The 20,237-nt window shown below is 39.7% G+C and overlaps 3 protein-coding genes across 5 annotated transcripts in view; 2 read left to right on the top strand and 1 right to left on the bottom strand.

The window, feature by feature from the left end:
* Positions 1-20,237, bottom strand: part of LOC110052829 (synaptotagmin-6-like) — a 25,946-nt gene extending 5,709 nt beyond the window's left edge. Inside the window, exons 1-5 of one of the 3 annotated variants that reach the window (XM_020759017.2) lie at positions 15,461-15,571; positions 5,874-5,992; positions 5,411-5,778; positions 1,046-1,758; positions 351-477 (exon numbers count right to left, since the gene is read on the bottom strand). In XM_020759017.2, coding sequence (XP_020614676.2) covers positions 351-477; positions 1,046-1,758; positions 5,411-5,501 — 931 coding nt within the window. In that variant the 5' untranslated portion in view covers positions 5,502-5,778; positions 5,874-5,992; positions 15,461-15,571. Of the gene's footprint in view, positions 1-350; positions 478-1,045; positions 1,759-1,830; positions 2,379-5,410; positions 5,993-15,460; positions 15,572-19,650 lie in introns of those variants that run through there. The other 2 variants (XM_020759018.2, XM_020759015.2) reach the window with 2 other exon arrangements.
* Positions 13,551-15,383, top strand: LOC110052831 (uncharacterized). Its single transcript, XM_020759019.2, has one exon. The coding sequence runs from the start codon at positions 13,875-13,877 to the stop codon at positions 15,069-15,071; it is 1,197 nt and encodes a 398-aa protein (XP_020614678.1). The 5' UTR covers positions 13,551-13,874; the 3' UTR covers positions 15,072-15,383.
* On the top strand, positions 16,558-18,730 carry LOC110052832 (uncharacterized). Its single transcript, XM_020759021.2, has one exon. It carries the CDS (start codon positions 16,826-16,828, stop codon positions 17,954-17,956), a length of 1,131 nt encoding a protein of 376 aa, XP_020614680.2. The 5' UTR covers positions 16,558-16,825; the 3' UTR covers positions 17,957-18,730.

Here is a 20,237-nt window from a genome sequence, read left to right as displayed (position 1 = left end):
GTTAATTAAACATAACCCAGCGAACAGGCGAAAAAAAACTATTTTGTTTATTATTTTTTCCTCCCTCCAAAGGTGACAAAAAACACAAAAGAACTAGTGGTCACAGATACGAAAATGTTATACGTAGAGAGGACACCCAAAATTTATGATACCACAGGACTCACTAGTAAAGTTTACGGTCTTACCAAATGAATAACACATTTTCCACAAAAGACACGCATGCAGATCTTATTGAAACCAATTATTCTCGTGTGCATGGGCGCGTAAATAAGACCTAAATTTCTCGTATTTAGGACTACTCGTACTATTGTAAAACAAACACTATTTTTATATAAAAAATATTAACTCACTTGGCAATTCATCTGGAAATGTGCTTTTTGAAAGTCTCGCTTTCAGGACCACAAATGTGAGTCTGTTGGTGGTAGGGAGAAAGCACAGTGACACCAACACCTCCCCTACACGGGTTGGACTATCCTCCTAAAACAACGAGATGGAAAAAACATTCACAACAATGAGACAGAAACGTTAACACAGTCTGCATACAATTAAGGAACCGGTGGTGGAAGTTCATTTAGACATGAATGCTATGTTTACTAAGCAATAAAATTTGGCCACGTACAAAAATTACCTTTTAAATTTAAGGCAACCTGAAAATAGTAGTTGGCTAAGATCGAAAAACACCAGATACAAGTAGATAATAATAAATCATAAAGGTTAAGGATGAGGAAGTTAAAATTTAGGCTAAACTTTTCAAGATGCACAAACCAGGAGGTAGCTCCTTCAAAATCAGTTTCTGAAAGTTAAATTTGTGATTTACACGAATCAGGCAAAACAGCAAACAAGCTGATCATGTTACAACTATTAAATTTTACAGCGAAACAAAACAGCATTACTTTCTGCCCAAACATTTTCATCGACCAGCAAGGGTAGCTTACAAGTGTTGTAAAAATTTAAAAATTAGAATGTTCTCGAATTAAAGAGATCAACCTGTTCAGACCTCAAATAAAATGATAAACAAGCAGTTGGAATTATTTACAAAACTGACCTTCATCAAAAACACATCTCTCTTGATATCCTTACACAGTGATACACCTGAATACTCAGTCAATTGATCATCCTCGTCAAATGAGTAAAAAACTTCCCCAATGGACTGATGCCGAGAAAATCCGTCGTAACTATACACACAGCATTGCAAGGTACGCTCCGGCAACTCCGAAAATCCAATATCAAACTGGAATTCTTCATTGTAAACAGGACTGCAGTTAGAATAATGAATTTTTGTCTGGTGTTTTTCCACTCTCTCCGGTAACAGGTACAATTCCACGTAACTCGTGCTGTGAATTGACGGTAGATTGTGCGCGGCCACTACCGTCACTCGCAGACACTCTGTCTCTGTATCATAACTGATGTTAAATTCGAGTTTTCCTAAGTTTAGACTTGGCTCGGTGCTGCTGTCTGATTCAGACGAGGTCAGATTGTTGTTTCTCAGCCAAGAATTATCGAAGTCGATCTCAGACGCAGAGCTGTCGGATCTCATCAGAGGTTGGTGCCTGCGTTGCTGGCGGGTCCGCCGAAAATCTTGTTCCGTCACACTTGGCGCGCGTCCCTGTACGACGGCCTTGGCTGGCGGTTTGCTCGTACCATTGCTATTGGATCGAAACCACAACACCTTGTACAACAACAATATGAAGATTCCTAGTAAGAGCACAGCGCAAGCGATGGCAAAGCCAATGGCAATCTTAACCTTGACTTTGTCTCCTAAAAGAAAAAACAACTGTTTGTTAATTTCTTGTAACCTAGAAATCAAGTGGTTAAATTAAGTACAGCTACCTCTTTCACATTCAAATAAGAGTTGATGCAGTCGCGAGGGCGATGTGATGTCATGGCTGAGGTTTTTGGCGGGTTGGCTTTGTTCAATCACATCTAATGATAATCGAGCGACCATTGATGACATAAGCCCGCATTCCCGCGCTCGGACGCGCGCTCGGATAGTTTAGTGACCCACACAAGCTCGTGTTCAACCCAGCATATCAACAATATGTCTGACTCGACCGACCCTACTGAACATGAAAGGCGCAATTCAAACAGTCTTGTAACAAACGATCCGTAAAGAAGCCAATACTTTTGTCGAGGCGAGAACTGGATTATCTCTCAACAATAGAAGCAGAACACAATGCTAGCGTTGCACGCTTTATTTAGCGGTAAAATATTGCTCGAAGACGCGTAACAAGGACGCCTAACGGCTAGCTTTCTCGTCTGACGTGACTATATTGAACATAAGTTCACCAACAAAACAGGAGACAAAACTATTTCGAAATCACATATAATTCACAAAACTATTCTACAATCGCCTATGATGTAACGTTTGTATAGATTATTGTCTTTCATACAAAAATGTCTATTATTGTCCATGATTATAATTAAAACTGTTTACCGACGCCGAATTTTAATTTAAATATTAACGTCATTTACATAATTACATTCTGACACAAACTCGAGCGTAAATCTTGTTGACCCTTATTTCTCATCACAATACCAACACATAATCAACTTTCAAAAATTTATCTATTTAAACTCAGCTCACATAACTATAGATATTACTATATGGTTAAATCAACACATTAAAATAAAGAATATATATAACAAATCGAATGTTGTTTAGCCTTGCCTGTACTCTTATCGACAACGCTATGCGTCATCACAGTGGTCAAAATGTTGTGGACTCACGAGGCGCAGTCACCGTGATGACGCATATCGTTGTCAATAAGAGTACAGACAACGCTAAACCACATTCGATTCGTTTTTTACCACAATATCAACGTCGAAGATAATGTGTTTTTTCAGAGCGTGACCAAGAGCGCGACACATTGACGCGAGCAGCGTTGTCTGGACTCTTATCGACAACGACAAATTAGTCATTCAGATTGCGAGATTAGCAGCAATTGTGGTAAAAGTAGTAATGTCTCAATAGTGAGTGAATATCAGGCAAACAGATGAGGAGAACAAATAAATCGTTAACCAAGAGCCACTGTCTTGATTTCCCACCAAATTCTCAAAAACTGTTAGCTGTCAGTAACAAGAATTGACATTTTGAACTTGCGCCTCAAAGAGTTAATGCACCTGTGCAAAAGTGCTTCGTACTATTTCCTCGTTCTGACCAACTAATGGCAAAAGCAAATTATACTGACGTTTTACTGACGGGAGGTTTTATGTCAACAAACTGACCTAGGCAAGCAACACTCATGCAAAAAAAAGAAAAAAATTATTGATAGTAACCACGTTAAAGGAACTAGTTTTAAACTCATTTAACTAAGTTGTACTGTGAACTTGGTTTTGATCCGGTTCCAAAACACTTACCACCAACAACACACAGAAAGCTCAATTTATATTACTCAGCAGGGTTGCACTATTCGCAAGGCAAGAGAAGCATTTCTGATCTCCAAGGACAAGACCCATAAACCTTCTGGGTCAAACAGGCGTGACGAAATTTAATCTATTTATTTTTTATGTATCCGCTTTAGTACACGATTCATTTTCCTCTATTTTTGTCAACCAATCATGTCACATATTTCCTTAGGTATCATTTAAAATTTTGTAACCGTTTTATCCATATCTACTTCGCTTCAGTGTAGTCCCTGAAGAAGGTTAGTCCTGTCTAACCGAAATATTGGGCATTAAATTTACACTTTTCAGCCGTCCGGTTAATCGAGGTGGCAAGTGGGGTGGGGAACAAAATATAAAGAAACTTAAACGCAAGCAGTCTCTTTGAAAATCGAAATAGATTTCACACCCAAAGGGCAATGGGAAGGAGGAGAGTGTGATCTGCATTAAATATTCTACGTTCATTTCAGTGGCTTTCAGACGATTACAGATTATCATAATTATGCAGTTTTTCTTCCCCTAAGACCTCTTTTCTCTGAGGGACGACGGCGGAAGGCGCGGGAGACAAGACAACTTAACAAGCACGCGAGTTTTAGGAAACTCCCTCTGCCGCACTCTATTCTCAATTTCTTGCTTAAAAACAGTCACCCTCAAACTCCAGCGGTTATCACGACATCGTAGAGAAAGACATATTTAAGGAAAAACCATCAAAGGCCAGTGTTTTTTTTTTCTGCTTGTGACTGCATTCGAGAAGCAGGGAGAAGTATCGAGGTTAAAAAAGGTGATTTTCCTCGTTACGTGAAACTACTGTTATTCTCGTAAATATCATGAAAGTAAGTATTTAAAGTAAGTATTTAAAGTAAGTATTTAAACCAAGCGTAACTTCAGTCTTATCAAGAACACGCACAAAAGCAACCAAATTTCCCATTCTGTGAAAAGGATATGCGTATACTCTGCACTTTGCAATCTTAAACTGAGAACCTGTTGTTCATGTTGCTTCCTCTCAGAGTCTATCTAACGATAAAGAACTTTGTGCCCAAAGATAACCTTCTAGAAGGAATTAGATTATACTTTTGAATATAGATTTTAAAAGTTCCTTTGTCCTTTTGCTAATTCAAAGAAACAAAGCCGTTCATCTCACTTGAAAATCTTCAAAACTGAAATGGCTAGCCAACCATTAACAGTTCTTAAACGACTTCTCTGTCTGTCAAAACTTTGAACGTAACTTTAATCTCCCTGTCTACAACTTTGTATTTGTTAAAAGGGATGAAAAGCCACCAGTTCAAGCGGGTCGTTATGGTTGGTCCAAAGTGGGTATTAAACAATGGGGATTATGGTTGAAAGCACGAAAATCACACAGATTACATATGCATGAACCCTGGAGAGCGGCTGATAAATAATTAAATCAACGTGCCTCCCACAAGTTTTAAGGGTGTTAACTTTCAAACATAGCTGATTGTACACTTGCCGTCCTTGCTTTGGCAAAGAGAAAAATTCACTGTTTCCTTCCACTCGAATGAACTGACACCTCACAACTTCAGTTTGCTTTGAAACAAAATTAATTCAACTCTAAACAAAGTTATTTTAATAGGTTTGAAGTTTCCGTAATTGACGATCGATGTTGATTCGCGGTAATACCTTTCTGTGGTTTGTACACGAGGTTTAACACCCTAACCTAACTGGTGACAGAAGCAGAAAATTGCCCGACGATATCAACAAGTCCATACAGGCGATCAAGTTTGTCCTATGAGAACAATTGACAAATACCACGTATGCTAAGTTGAAGTCTCCTCGCTGTGAAACTTTCCGCTTTTAGTGCTCTTAAACAAAGAAAATGTCTTCTTACGTGAAACTCACTGAAAGGCTGTGAAGACATCAGAAACGTTTTTGGGTAGTTTACGTGACGGAAAGTCTGAGCGAAAATACCCAGTCTTGAAAACATGCAAGAAATAAATCATGTAATCTTTACTTGAAGTTCCTCTACTTTGTAAACAAATTACGAAACTCGTTGATTCTAGGTCAAACTTACCCGACCCAGTATTGAATTCCCCGGAGCCATCGTCGTTGGTGAAATAATCCAAAACCCTGCGATATTTGTCGATGTCGTCGGTTTCTTTCATCGAGTCTCCTCACCTACGATGCAAATCTTCCAAAGTTGCGGTAATCATTTGTCGAACGTACCGTTTTATATTCCAAATAAAACCTTGATCAACCGCCACATTAGGAGTTCTTGGCTGATCCCGAAACACAGAGAGGCGCGTGTGAACACAGTACAGGAAGTAAGCCAAGCAGAAGTCTAGCCCTCAAAACTTGTTCACTGTTCGGCGTGTAATTCCTCTAGGGTTTGTATTCATGTCTTGAGCTCACTCGTCGCCGCTTTACCGTGCATGAGTTGACCTGAACAAAGAAATCGTCAAGTCCTTTCAGCAACATGAATAAACATGTGCTGCCTTTGTGGTTGCAAATGGATCAATCTCATGAGCGACAGCTACCTGCTCGGTTGAATGGGTCTGAAACAAAACTCCCTTCCAATAAAACAAAAAAATAGCACGCACTGAGTACATCTGTTGAGCTGCTGTTCCCAAAACTCCAAAAAGCTCCAAAACTTTTTCTACAAAGGGACAAAAAGAAGTTTAAAGTTAGGTTAAAAATAGTTTGCAGTTAAATAAAATTAAGGTTAGGACTTTGGTAAGTTGTTAGTTTAACCCGCTGATATCTACGAACTTTGGTAAAATTTTCTATAAACGTTTAACTCCCCGGCCACTACAAAGAAAGTTGTAGTCAAGGAAACAGAGTTTATATTGCACAAAAATGCGACAGTAAGTGAATAACACTATCATCAATCCACACTCAGTGACTCATTCATTCAGATCTTTCCACATTCGATGGCAGAGATGTCTTCGCTCCAATGCTGGGCCACATATGAACAATGATATGCAAATGTACACTTTGTCCTGACTTTGTCATACTAATCAGCCACAATTTGTTTGATTAGTACAAATTAAACTTCACATGTGTTCAGGGAATGAAAGAATGCTTCAAGGTCTTTCCCAGACAGAAAGGCAATTGGACAAGATGAAAGACAGATTTAGTCCCACTAAAATTATCAAATACGACATTAAGAAGCATTATGAAATTTATACGGAACGGCACGGAACGAAAGATTACTATAACACATTCAAATGTTCTCAAAAGACGTTTGATTTGAGGTTTCCCGCGATTAAACGTAACTGTGTTACCGTTAAAAATGCCTACTATCCATAGTTTACGAAACCGTTTTTTCGAGTTTCTCGCCAGGGGGGAGGAGGGTATTCCCTATGATGGCCACGCAACACGGGGAGGCTCTAGCCATATGGGGTACCTTTTTCAGGCTTCAGGTGTATAAAAGGGTAGAGCTTCACAAGTTGAGGTACATGAAAGGGTGGGTAAAGCTGTCATCTTGATTCCTGCCACAACGTGAGCTGAATAAATAATACTTGTTCGTTTGGTTAACATCTCCTCTGGTAATGCTTGATGTTCTCCTGCAATACTGTTCATTAACTTCATTCCAACGGCTTAGAAAAGGGTACCTTTTTTAATAAAAGGTATGCGAAAGGGGTACCCTATCTGTCAAAATGGTATACAAAATGATAAGGGTTTGGTCCTCGGGGCAAGGCCTTCCCGTATAAAATTTTTTACAGCACCCCCCCCCACCGGGGGAGGTTTCCCGACAATAAACGGAATGGACAATCATTGAACAAAAACCGGAAACGGAAATACGAAGCTTATTTTCTGTTTCGGAAATATCAAGGAAACGGCAACGAAATAGTTCTTTATTCAGTTTGTTAGAGGAAACCTGTAATAAATTCTGAGAAAACAGACGATGCGCGCATCGCGCAGAATTCTATTGTCTTTCGCGACATATACTTGCAGTGCTCATTTTTTCAATGCGCGGAATAATAATTACAAATATTAGCTGTCGGAATTCCGACTGCTCTCGTCAATGAATCGGCGGCTGTCAATCAAACGGTCTGATGTGTGAAGTAAATCCCAAGGTGTAATAAGCTAACAAAAGCGCTCTAATTTAAAGGCGGCCTGCGCTCTTCACAAAGATTTTTGTCAACAAAGTCGTGTGCAGCGACATTCTCACTTTTTTTGTTGACATGTCACACTCGAAATGGTTTGAGCGCGGGAGCCAAAAGTTCTCCCACAAAAAATTCTTCTTCCAAAGCGTTGCCAAATTGAAAGAACGGTGCGCATAAAACTTTCTTCTACTTTATCGTTGTCCTCTTTTACTCGACCGGTCAAAGCAGTTCACCAGACGTAGTCTTTTACTCGATCGGTTTACGTAGTCTGTCGTTGATCGAGGACTTAAAAGACAACACAGGTCTTTATCTATTCGAAAGATGAAGGGGAAAATAAATGACATTTCTGTTTGAAATCCAGAGCCGAACAAAAAAGCAAAGGCACGCAGCGCGTCTTACGCCTGAGTGAGCATTGTTGTCCACCGCATGTGTGAGATAATTATTCAAAATTGGAACCGTTTTAATTGATCAAAACATTTAAAAGGCCCAGGTTCGAGTATTCAGTTATTAGAATCCTCTTTGGAGTAACATGTCAAAGCGTACGAGACAGCTCGGCTTTTACGCATCACTATTTGATGACGTTTATGATCATGGCCTCAGTTATAAGTACCGACCCAAGCAAAAGCCCGTTGTTATGGGTATTTATGAAGTTGAGCCCATAGTCTCTCAACGAAATCAAGGGGGCAAGGTAGAGTATTTTATTCAGTGGAAGAATTATCCTTTAACTGAAAACACATGGGAGCCGTCCGAACACTTCTTATGTTGATGAAATTACATGTAAAGTGAACATTTGTTTTTGTCTCTTGACAACGCGCCACTGCCAGAGAGCCTCGCCGTTTATTTGAAGATAAAACATTGGGTCGTAGCCTTTCAGTGGAGTGGACATGTGCAAGAAAGCGGGATTGACCGGGGATTCAATGAGCTCTAAAAAGAGCTCCCGATCAACGCGCTGCATTTCTTGCACAGATGACATGCTGAAAATTCGTTTATTGCAACTCGCGCAAAGCGTTACTTTAAACACGATGGTTAAGTCATACATTTTATCACCTCTCAATTTCAATGCCTTATAGCGTCGGCGTGTGTCCTATTGTTTGTGGAGGCGGAGCTTGGCATATATTAATATTCTGCCGGGAAATTCAAAAGAGTTTCGCTCTATTGTTCTTCTAGTCTCCGAGGCGAACGAAGGCTGAAGGATCGTTACGAGTGTTCGAAAGTTGGCAGAACGACCACTTCGAAACATTATTTTCCGTTAAAACTTGGCATAAAGCTTCCTTTAACAACATACATTCAAAGCCATATGATAACCGTTAAGAAGGGCACTTTGAAGGAGTAAAATTCTTCCTCCAAATATTTCCTCATATAATATTTTCCCTCAAATGGACCAAATTCAGGAAAAGAAAACGACTAAATCCACTTTTCGTAACATTTCAAAAAATGTCTCCTTTATTCCATCAATGTCTCATCTACAAAAGCCATATGATAACCACTACGAAACACAAGTATGAAGCACGTAAACTCTAAACAAGTATGCGTAGTCGGCCATTTTCTGGTCATTTTCTTTGTTGTTTAGCCATCGGCAGCCTAATTAATAATTAAATTTCGCGCGCACTCTACATTTAAGTCCCGGATATGTCGCGGCATTCTGCGCGATGCACCTGAAGAATAGAATAGTAACATAGTAGCACATAATTGAGAGTAAAGCCGTAATGATAAATTAAACCGGTACAAGGATAAGTCTAAGATGGATCACAAAGCAGCTAGCTATACCCTTGAAACAGGCTCAATATCTGAGATTAGCTGAGTAGTCAAATTTGTAAATAATTGGTTTTATCATTCAAAGCATTTTTTCTTCCTTTTCATCGACCAAGAGCCCACCACGCGACCTGCAAATAACTGCCTACGAAGAATGGTCTTCTCATGCGTACTACCATCTAAATGTGTTTTTGCTACAAATAATATTCTGCTCATGCTTATTGGTAGCCATGCTCAAGCGCGAAAAATGGTAGATCGCTTCCCTGTACTGTCAGAGAGTGATTTAAGTGAGAAAAAAAAACTTGGTAATCGAATGGTTAAGTCTGTTATCGCAAAATATCATAATTTTGTCAGTGTCTCGCAAATCAACTATTTGCCGAAGCCGAAGGCTGAGGCAAAGAATTGATCTGCGCCTCACTGACAAATCACAATATTTTGCTGGACCTCGTCCAATAATTGTTAATTATTTTAGTTTTACGACACTCAATTGAAATCCGCTCTATTTTCATAAAGCTTTCTTCTCAGTATTTGCAAATGCCTTAGCGTACCAGCTCCAAAACTCCGTAGCCTTCGTAACTGGCTTTTTTAAGGTGGTATGGTACCCTCAAATGGACCAAAAAGTTTGTTTAAATATGGTTAAGAAAGATCAATTGTGTGCCATTGCACTCAAGAAGAGAAATTAAATTTCTAGAGTTTTACTCAAAATGGTTGCTATGGAAACCAGCCACAGCCTTTTGAGGTAGTGTTTTATAGTATTGCGCCAACGCTTCCTGCTCTTTCACAAAACAAGATTTGACTGTCAAATAAGCATATCATGTAAGTTTCTGTTTTGTTCTGTGCAATGAACCTAAGTTTTGACAGTTAACTCTTATTTTTAGTGCTTTTTACAGCTTTATTTGGAAATAACCTCATTTTTTACCACACCCAGAGGACAAATCATCTCATGTCACGTGACAGACCTTAAATTGTTACGATTTTTTTCGTTTATGACATCACGACACTATTGGTTTTTGATCAGCCCAAGTTTCGGGAATTCTACTTAAAAACCTTGCAAAGTAGAAATGTTGGCGCGAAGTCAGTCGATACAAAAGTAAACTTTTGAGAAAAATGCACTTTAAGTTTCTTACACGAAGTATTAAGCAGTTAACGAGCCACATATAGCGGGGTGGGGGGTGCAGATTGGATTTCGGGGGAAGGGATGCAATGGTTGTTCTTTTTTGTAAAAAATTACCGCAGTTGTGGGAAATATTCCTTTTCATAAGGGAAATGAATGAGCCTGTGATGGCAATTTGAGGCAAAGCTTTTCACAAATAATTACACCAAAAGTTGCAGGTCTTAAAAGTTTTTTTCTAAATAGTTTCGTTCATATAAGTTAAAAATAATCTATATTTTTGGTCACGTTCTTATAGTAAACAGTCGTTGCTATGGCCGTTGCTACGTGAAAAAACATTTACCACTGTGTACTTTCCTTAAATTTCACACTCATCTGGAAGGAAATTTGGCAAGACCGTTTTAAAATGTTCTTGACAAGTCCCCAAGGGTCTTAAGTCTTTTATTTCCAAGAAATTGAATTTTTCAGGAACATCGCCATATTTTAGGGTATCATACCCCCTTAAGCGCCATGACAAAATAATAGCATCAAATGCGGAAGCCTTAAAACACTATTCGCCCCAGTCCTCTGCCACAGACTTGTCGTTGTCAGATGTAGATCTCTCTCACCTCATGGATGCTCATAGTTGTATGGCCACCGTGCTCCAACAAAATTCCCTGGTTCGCCGACTCTAGACACGAAACAAACTGCTTATATGATTTCTGTCTAATTACTAGGCTCCATTCCGCCGCTCTCTCGAGTCTGATCTGCGTTGGAGGAGTGCGGGCACCTTTCCCGAGCAGCGGCTGGTTCTCGAGCCTGTCTAATCACCGCTTTTACTTCTTCATACATCATATGCATCACACTTAATTAACAGTCCATTAAAAATACGAATTTGGCTTTAAACTGACAGAAAACAATAAAAAAAACCGAACATGTGAAAATGAGTACACAATTTTGATGGTTGGTTATTCCCACCAAAACCTCAACTTGATAACAACTCAGTTTACACCTTGACCGAGACAATTACAGACATAATTCTAATAATTATAATGCGGCGCGAAGCTTGCTGACAATAAAATGCATAAGGATCCATGAGGAAGTACTGACTTGTAAATATAGTATTTCCAAGTAGAGCTCCAAGATTCCAATACCTTGAAGTGTTTCACTGCTTTTCCCTTTGCTTAAAGACCATAATGTGGCAAAGATTGAATTCACTCAGTTCAAACGCTTTTTACTGAGTCACAGCATTTGTGCAATGGAAAATTCATTCTTCATCAAAACGGGAGCACATAGAGATTCCTGTTGCAAGCATACTTTCACCAGAGAGCGAAATCAGCGGCAATATAGTCCACACAACACCGAACAGCTTAGAATCAGCTCTGCCTCGAATAAGACCAGAACTCTGTCTGGCTGACCAAGAGGTACGCACTACGAGTGTCTTGTTCGCCGAAGTTGACAAAGAAAGCAAAAAAAGTGAAGAAGGTTTAGAACTGCCTGATGTACATAGGTCGAGACCAAAACTGTAAACAAAACTATATGGCAGCTCAGCTACCAGCTTAACAAGGTGAAGGAAGCAGAGAACCTGAGTGATCTTTTGGAATCCAAACTGATGACAGAAAAAGAGTTGGATAAGGCAACCAAGAGAGAACTGCTAAAAGAAAGGGAAGAGAAGAAGAGACTGAAAGCAAAAAACTTAGAGAAAAGCATACGAGAAGCTTTCTTTCTTAGAATGGAGGAGCTAAAAAGGTTGGAGGAAGAAATGAGAGAGACAAGAATGCCTGAAAGAGAAAAGAGAAGAATTGATGCTGAAAAACGACGAGAGAAGAACATTGCACTCTGGAATGAAAAGCAAAAATGGATCTTATCCACCAAGATATCACTGAAGGGCTTTTAAATTTTCATATTTCCCTCTACTTATACACGATTCGGAATCTTCGGCTTCTGATGAGCAGTCAAGCAGCGAGGACAGCGGTAGTAGTTCAGATGCCAATGGAAGTGTTTCTCGCCAAAACGTCGCGTGTACATGCGCGCCACCAACCAACAATAAAAAGACGAAGAAAAAAAAAGAATAATCGAGACAGTGGCGGACCATACGCCAGACAGAAAAGAAACGAGACGAACAATGAATCAAAAACACCTTCAAACTAACAAGCAACACATAGACAGCCGGTGGAAAGGGTGGGAAAACAAATAATTGAAGCCACATCAGTAAAATCTCCAGATGTGTTGAATAAAACCACCTTTGTTCTGACCGTTACGGCTGTTTGCGCGAGCTCAGATCGGGTAAAAACGAGACACTAAATTACCCACGTCTGTCACTGTGAAGAGCTCACTTCACTGAGCACAAAATCTTTGAAGTTCTCCGAATTCAGAGAGGCACTTATACAGGGCATTTAAAACCAAACCACACACAGGTCAAGACAAGAGGCGCAGGCTACGACAAACTGTAACCGATGATGAACTCCAAATAATGCGATTTTCCGTTTAAACTTTTGATGAAGAGGAGAAATGGATAGGGGATTAGAGCATGTGAAAGAAAAAGGGCACGTATTTTAATATTTTCAGGTTAGTAAGTTATAAATGACACCAAAATACAATGCTAGCAAACCTAGAGTGAGGGTTTTGTTTTGTTTTGTTTTGTTTTGTTTTGAATGGGGGGGGGGGGGGGGAGGGGGCTGCTGCAAGAAGGGCCAGTCCATTTGTCGTTGGGTATTGTTTGTCATAAAAATTTACCTGTAAAATAAAAATACCCGCGAGAGTCTGTGATTTTTGAAAAAAAAAATTATTTTACTTATTTGTCGAGCTTCCGTGATGCCATAGGCAGATACTGAACGCTTGGTGTAAGCTGTTGAGGGTTTTCTTGTTCGTCCCACCTGCGATAATTGCAGTTTTAGAGAAAAACACTATATTGGTATTAAACCAATTTCAAAACAAAGGTTGGAAAATTCATATTATCTAAATGAGACATTGTGCCATCTCTCTTATTCAAAATGTCAACGTCGATTGCGTTATATTTGAACAGTTTGACTGATTCTACTCTACTTCATTTTGCCTCTACACGAGTATTTGAAGGAAGCGAATCGTTCGTCGCTTTATTATTAAGATATGAGATTATTTCTGGACTTAGTAAACATGGCTAAAAAGACTTGACAAGACACCTCAGTCGACGCCACTGACAGAGGAAGGTTATTGTAAACATTTTATAGTTATGAAGACTTTTTTGAAGCACACCTGACAACGGCTTTACGAGTTTTTTGGGTACACTTGAAAGGTGGGTTATAATTACTCTGAGGCAGACGGCAGATCAACAAATAGTTCATACAATGGAAATCATAATGAGCTTTGGGAATAATAACACAGTCCGAATTTGCTGTATCTAAAACAACTTTTCTTATCACAGAAAATCAATCGAGTTTCATTGTTGTGGCTGTGACCGACCATGCCGTGCAAGGTCTTCCTAACGTATAAAATAATCATCACCTCTCATTAGATACCTAAAATTATCTTCACCCCACGGTCGTACAGCTGGATGAGGAAAATTGGCGATCACTTATTACTACTTCTCTACGGCTATTAAGAGCTGGATGTCGTTTTCGCGCGATCGACCGCTATTGGCGGACGGTTATGAAGCAAATGACAGAAGAAATGTTTTCGAGAATGGGGAAACGCCGGGCAAGGAAGTTTATCGAGCAAATTCAAGGAAAACCAGCGGTTTTGGCCTCCCGAGTATCGATTCCGCTTATGGCGGCTCTGATAGTTTATCGCCTGTTTCCAATAGCTACAGCCAGGAGGACGAAAAGAGCATTTCAACCTCCGATTTCTCGTTCGACGATTTCGATGAACTTCGTAGCGATGAAAAATTATCTTCTAATAGTGCCAAGGCGGAAGACTATATGCTTTCTCACAAAGACATTCAAGAGATTGAAAATCGAGTACAAGAAAAATTCAGGGAAGATTTTAAAAGAATTTGGCGAGATGCCAAGGCTAAAGAGATAAAGCTAAAAAAGAAGTTTACAAAAGTGATTGAGAACGCTCGTGAAGCCTTGGTAGAAGCTCGAGTTTATGCCGAGAAAGAGGCTGTAAATAAATTAGAAGAGAAGGCAGAAGAAAAACAGAGCGAGATAATGAAGAGAAGATCTTTAAGAAAGTGGCAAATCCTAAACGGAAAAGACCAGAAGGCGAGTATTAAAAACAACTTTCGCGCTGACAATAATTGGGTTCGAGAACACATGGAGGAAATGGCTAGTTTGCGGAAAATCCAGTCAGACTTAGATCGAGCTCGGGCAAGACGAAAAACTTCGTCCGGACTCGTGTCACTTCTGAACTTAAAGAAAAAAGGAAAAATAAAGCAACTAATGCAGACAGAGATACGCAAACTTGAGAGAATCGATGAAATTCAGCACCTGATTCAGGACTTAAACGACCTTGGATTAAGCGAGCAGGTGGACTCGTTGCGCCTGTCCATGCAGTCAAAAGAACAGGCAGATTTTTCATTACGTATACAATTGAAGGAAGAAAGAAGCAGAGCACGAATCGAAGCCTTAAAGAAAAAGGAAGAAGAAGTGCAAAAGTTGCGAAAGAAGAGGATCGCTGAGATGGAAAGACTGGAGCAAGAAAGAAAAGCCAGGGAGGAGAGGGAGAAGCGTGCACGTGTGATGGCCGCACTGGCACGTAAAGCTCACAATCAAGCACTAAGGCGAAATTTTGACGAAACACTGTTGAATTCACGGATCTCAAGATCGCATACTTTTTCTTATTTTCCTCCTCCAATACGAAAATAGTTGGAACAAGGTTGTCTGCTGCAATATAAACAACAACCTAATCAATAATAGACCTGGAGAACGTCCATAACCACAACACCTTGAGGTGGAAATTAAAAGGACACCCAACAGCGCGGCTTATTACGTTGATACCAATTACATGCTATGGTTACAAAGTGTGTAATTAACTGCATGATACATTTTCCCTGTAGACCTCCGAGGATTATATCGTTGTTATCTCTTGTGGTGAAGAGAGTAACATCAATGATTCATTAGGACAGGTTCAAAAATACAATAAAATTGAAATTTTCACAAGTTTTCTAACAGTTAAAAGGTTTTAATTATCTGGTTAGCTAACAAAATATAGCGAAGGAATTGTGTGATTGCATAGCGAGTTCAAAACCAGAAACCTTGTTTGAGAAAGTTGAAGCGTGCATAGTAAACCTTGACCCAGGCTCTCCAGTTCTCAGTTCCAAGTTCTCCAAAACGCAATCATAAATCCATAAAAGGAAAAGCAACACACTAAACGTGACGTCAATTTTAAACCTGTTTACATAGCCTAAGTGTGAATCTAACAAAGAAGCAGCGCACAGGTCGCGCAAATTATCACCGTGCACAGATTTGAAATCCTAGTATTCCATCTTACAGCTCGGATTCACAACATGGACAGTGTGGACTAAGTCAAATAACAAGACATCTCACAAATGCTTTCTTACTGACAGTTTTTTCTTTGCTCCCCGCCCCGAGCACCACTCCGGATGAGCAGCGACGGCATTTTTGTCGGGTTGCTGCGTTTATGAACGCATATAAAAAACAAACAACAACGTACTATTCCAGCTGACCTGAAGCATTGTCTATGCACATATAAGCCAAGCCGGATGTAATATTTACAGATTGAAGCATTATCATTATAATTGTATCGATAACAACATTCTCGATTGTAATTGGTTCACGCGGGAGTCCAATACCTAGAATTGGACGCCTACGCCATTCTTACATCAATTACGCGCGCTTTAATGGCTTCCTTCTTTATGACCGTTTCATGTGTAGAAATTATGGAAAATACTACTGCCCTTGTTCTCTCGAAAGAAGTTCTTAAAGACTCCTAAATCTCGAAATTTGATTACCGATACGATTAATTAGCAATTGAACTTCGAGTCTTTCAATCTGGCAGTAACCGTGCTCGTAATTTCAAATCGGCGTCAAGCTGCGCGCTCGTCCGATTTTGAAGTTACTCGCCCGCATAACTCCCTGTTTGTATTCCACTCGGTCCAATCACTATTACTAATTATATTTCTTGTAGTGAGGTTACTATCTCAATTAGGCAATGAGCTCGCCTCTTGCTTAATATGTCTAATCAAGTGGGAAAAATGCTGGAAACTTGTTATCGTCCTCAACAGCCTCTTTATCATTCGTGGCTATTTGCTTATCATCTTTGACGTTCTTCTTTTTTTAGTTTTAGTCGTGATAACTGTGAAGTGTTACCGCCGTATAAATGAAGCTCGCTATTGGCCAAGCCAAGCTGATCTTATCAATTTTGGTTCAGTGTGGTTGCCTGCTGGTGAAAGAAAACTGGCAAACTAAAAACGCCACAAGACAAAAACACGATTCACAGGAAGAAAATATTGCAACTCCAAGTCCTGGCGAGAAATGAGAAAGATAATGAACGATTCCAAAAAGTAGAACAAAAACGTTTTTTCAAGCAGTTCCTTGATGCATTTTTAGCGTGAAGACTCGAAAGCAAAGTTGACGCAAACTCGTTTTATTCCGTAAACATGGAACGTAAAGACAAAGCGGAATTTAAAAAAGATGCGGCCGCAGGTTCCAACAACAATGCGCGCATTGTTTTACCGAAAATTGAAGGAATACAGAGAGGAAGTCTTACCGGATCAGAAACATTTTCTCTCATAACAAGCGCCAGTTCAGTGAGTCCCTACCTAGACAGTGACATTGAGGACATGGCGCTACAAGAAGACGACGAAGACGGTGAGAATGAGGAAGAGGGCGGCGAAGCCAAACAAGACGAGAATGATCAGCAGCTTTCCATGACTTCTGAAAAAGAAATTCGCCAAAGGGCAAAAGTAGCGCTAAAGAAAGAGCTAAAGAGGATACGACTCGAGGCTATTGCGAAAAAGAATGATACGCGAAAGAAGTTTAAAACTGTAATCGACGATGCGAGATCGCAACTTATCGCTACTCGCATCGAAGCCGAGAAAGTTTCCATTGAAAAGTTGGAAGAAAAGGCAGAGATGAAACAGGCGATTATTTTTCAAGAACGCGCACAGCGGATGAAGAAAGAAAAAGCAAATGACATGGAGTACGAGAAAAGCAAGACGCATTCTGAGGAACTCGCTATGCTCCGAAAAATTCAATCCGACTTGGATCGTGCGCGCGCACGAAGGAAACATAGCTTGGCTGCTGCATTGACCACAGTGAACGGTAAGGCCAGAGTGTCAAACTTGCTGCAGCATGAGGTGAAAAGGCTGGAAAGAGCTGAAGAAGTACAACAGATTATTGTTGAGCTTCACTCTCTAGGATTAACAGAATCTGCAAATGACCTGACGCATGCTCTCAGGGGAAAAGAGGAGTCAGAAAATAAGTTTCGTAAACAACTAAATGAAGACCAACTCAGAGCTAAGAAAAGAGCCGCAAGCCTCGTGGAGAGCGAGATCAAGAAAGTTCGCAAGGAATGCTTGGCCGAGATGGAGAGAAACCAACGAGAAAGAGAGGAAAAGGAAAGACTTGAGAAGGAAAGAAAAGAAAGAGAACAACGAGAACGAGAAATGGCCAAGATAAAGAAGATGGCAAGGGATATGGCCATGAAAAAGATGTTTAAACAGTCTATGTTGAACACGAGGGTTTCAAGGCCATTTAGTTTTTCATATTTTCCATCCCTAAAGAAATAACTTTGTAATCACTTCTCACTGAAAACCAAGGCTTGCGTGTCTACCTTTGTACGATACTTCACTACTATTTGTAGATATGACGTCACTAGTAAACGCTGTTGCTGTTGATTAGCAGTTTGTTTAAAGCCAATCAAAATCGTAATAAATTAATAATAGCTCTATGTGTCCTACAACAATGTTTCACTAGATGTATAATAGTAATAAAATTCAACTACTTCAGATTTAATCCATGTCATATAACGGTCAGGGCATTATAAACATACATACTTCTATATTTGGTATGGTGCTTCCATACTGTTACAGTTCATCTAATGACAGTGTAAACTGAACTTAACTGTTAGTCTCCGAAACATCTTAAGGACTATTTACAGAGATTGTAACATTGTAGGCTTTGATGTTTTTCACTCACGGCAGAGAGGTCAGAAATGACAGACAAGTTAAGGCAACACTTCTCTTAGTGATTTGACTGCATATTTTATCAAAGTAATCTGCTAATTGTGACTGAGTTCCTTTGCTAGTGTACATGAAATTTCCCATAGAACACCAAGAAGACTATTAAGTTAATTGTTGATAGAAGAGCAAATTGCTGTCAGTTTGTTACAGTTTCATCTCCAAGACAGGTTTGCCCGGCAGACAATGTCCATGTGTACGATTGCTTGTGTAACCCATCATATTACTCTTTTTATAGCTTTAGTGCGCTCATTAAGTAATTTGTAACAAAACAATGCCATTATATTTAGCTCAATGTCAATAAACATATATCTTTTGGATTTCGGCCTTTCGAAGACAGTGATATATATAGAGACCCTCTGTGTAGCTTCTAGCAATACAATGGCCTACGTGTAACCATACCCACCCCCCGAAGAAGAACATTTTTCCTTGAGGATGAAACGGAAATGTGTATTCGAGTAAATTATTTCACAAGACAGCTTTAAATTATACTTTTTCTGAAAATGTTTCTTTGAATCAAAATGTCAAAGTCTTTCAACTTTTAAATTCTAATCTTAGGAACTCGAAAGAGTTCAGTTGTAGCAAATTGGTCAAATTATTTGTTTGTTCAATGTCTTGTGAAGAGAGGTTAAGAGAGGGGTGGATGGTGAAAAACTGCAAACTACAGAAAATGACTAGGGCTCTATAAAAGTGATGGCGAAATGATTTTTAAGGGATTAAGCTACTTCTACAACGGGCCACAGAAATCTGGCCGTATTAATGAGGTGGCCGTATTATTGGCTTTTAAATAATAAAATGATTGACTGAGCTTTTGTTCGGGCCAGAATAAAGTGGCCGTAATAACGCCCTGAACAAGGAGGTGGCCGTGTTAACGGGGTGGCCGTAAGGCTGGCTTCTACTCTATCAGCAAAATGTGAGCCAAAGCTTAAAGCATCAAAACAGCTGGCATATACCGCACACAAACTGTCAAAACCCTTACAGCTGTGGAAACGCGTCATCGGGGTTCTTTTGCATACATTTTACTATTACTAGCTAGGGCGAAAAATATCGTTCGTTATACCGAGGACTTTGTTGTTTAAACGAAACCTCGAACTTATTTTGTCAGTCCCTTAGCCTTTAGTTACAGCGGCAAAAACAGTCGCAAGAAGACACAGTTGCGTGTTCTTGCAACTTCGTTCGAGGTTTTGGTCAGGGCTTTAACGCGTTGATAAATATTCTGAGCTGTGCTCAGGCATAATCCATACCTGTTTCCAAGGCCCTGTTCCAAAGGTCTCAATATATCATGCATCTCAGTTGCATTTGTGGCTATTCCCGACTGCACCAGGTCAGCCACCCGCCATCTTGAAAAGCTGCTCAAGTTACCGCTGCTTTATCGAAGGCTCGCTAGTCCCAAGCCTCTCCCGATTGCATTACGTTAGGATGGCTACATCATCATTGATTAACATACCAACCCCAAATCGAAACTTCTGCGACATTAGTGATGCACTGCAATTTTGCCAAAAAGCTTCAGTTAACCACGTGACCATATTTTTAAAGCGAAAGAGAGTGAAAAGATCTTTTCAATAGCAAAAGAAATGTACTTCCAGTCTGAAAAAGTACCTTCCCCCCTCCCAGTTTGGGCAGAGCCTTGCTATTTTAGACCATTATAGGTAGTACTTGAACCTCTCCTGGGTTACTGACTTGCACAGTACAGGCCAAGTAATAATAATAATAATAATAATAATAATAATAATAATAATAATAAAATATTTATATAACGCCAATCCACTTGATTTGTCCATGGCGCTTTACATTAAATTAAAAAAAATATTTAAAAAGCTAAAAAAGGGGA

Source organism: Orbicella faveolata, unplaced genomic scaffold (genome assembly GCF_042242905.1).
Source record: "Orbicella faveolata isolate gen_17 unplaced genomic scaffold, um_ofav_v1 contig_1, whole genome shotgun sequence".
Lineage (NCBI taxonomy): Eukaryota > Metazoa > Cnidaria > Anthozoa > Scleractinia > Merulinidae > Orbicella > Orbicella faveolata.
The sequence above is the reverse complement of the archived record's forward strand: the minus strand, read 5'-3'. Positions and strand labels throughout refer to the sequence as shown.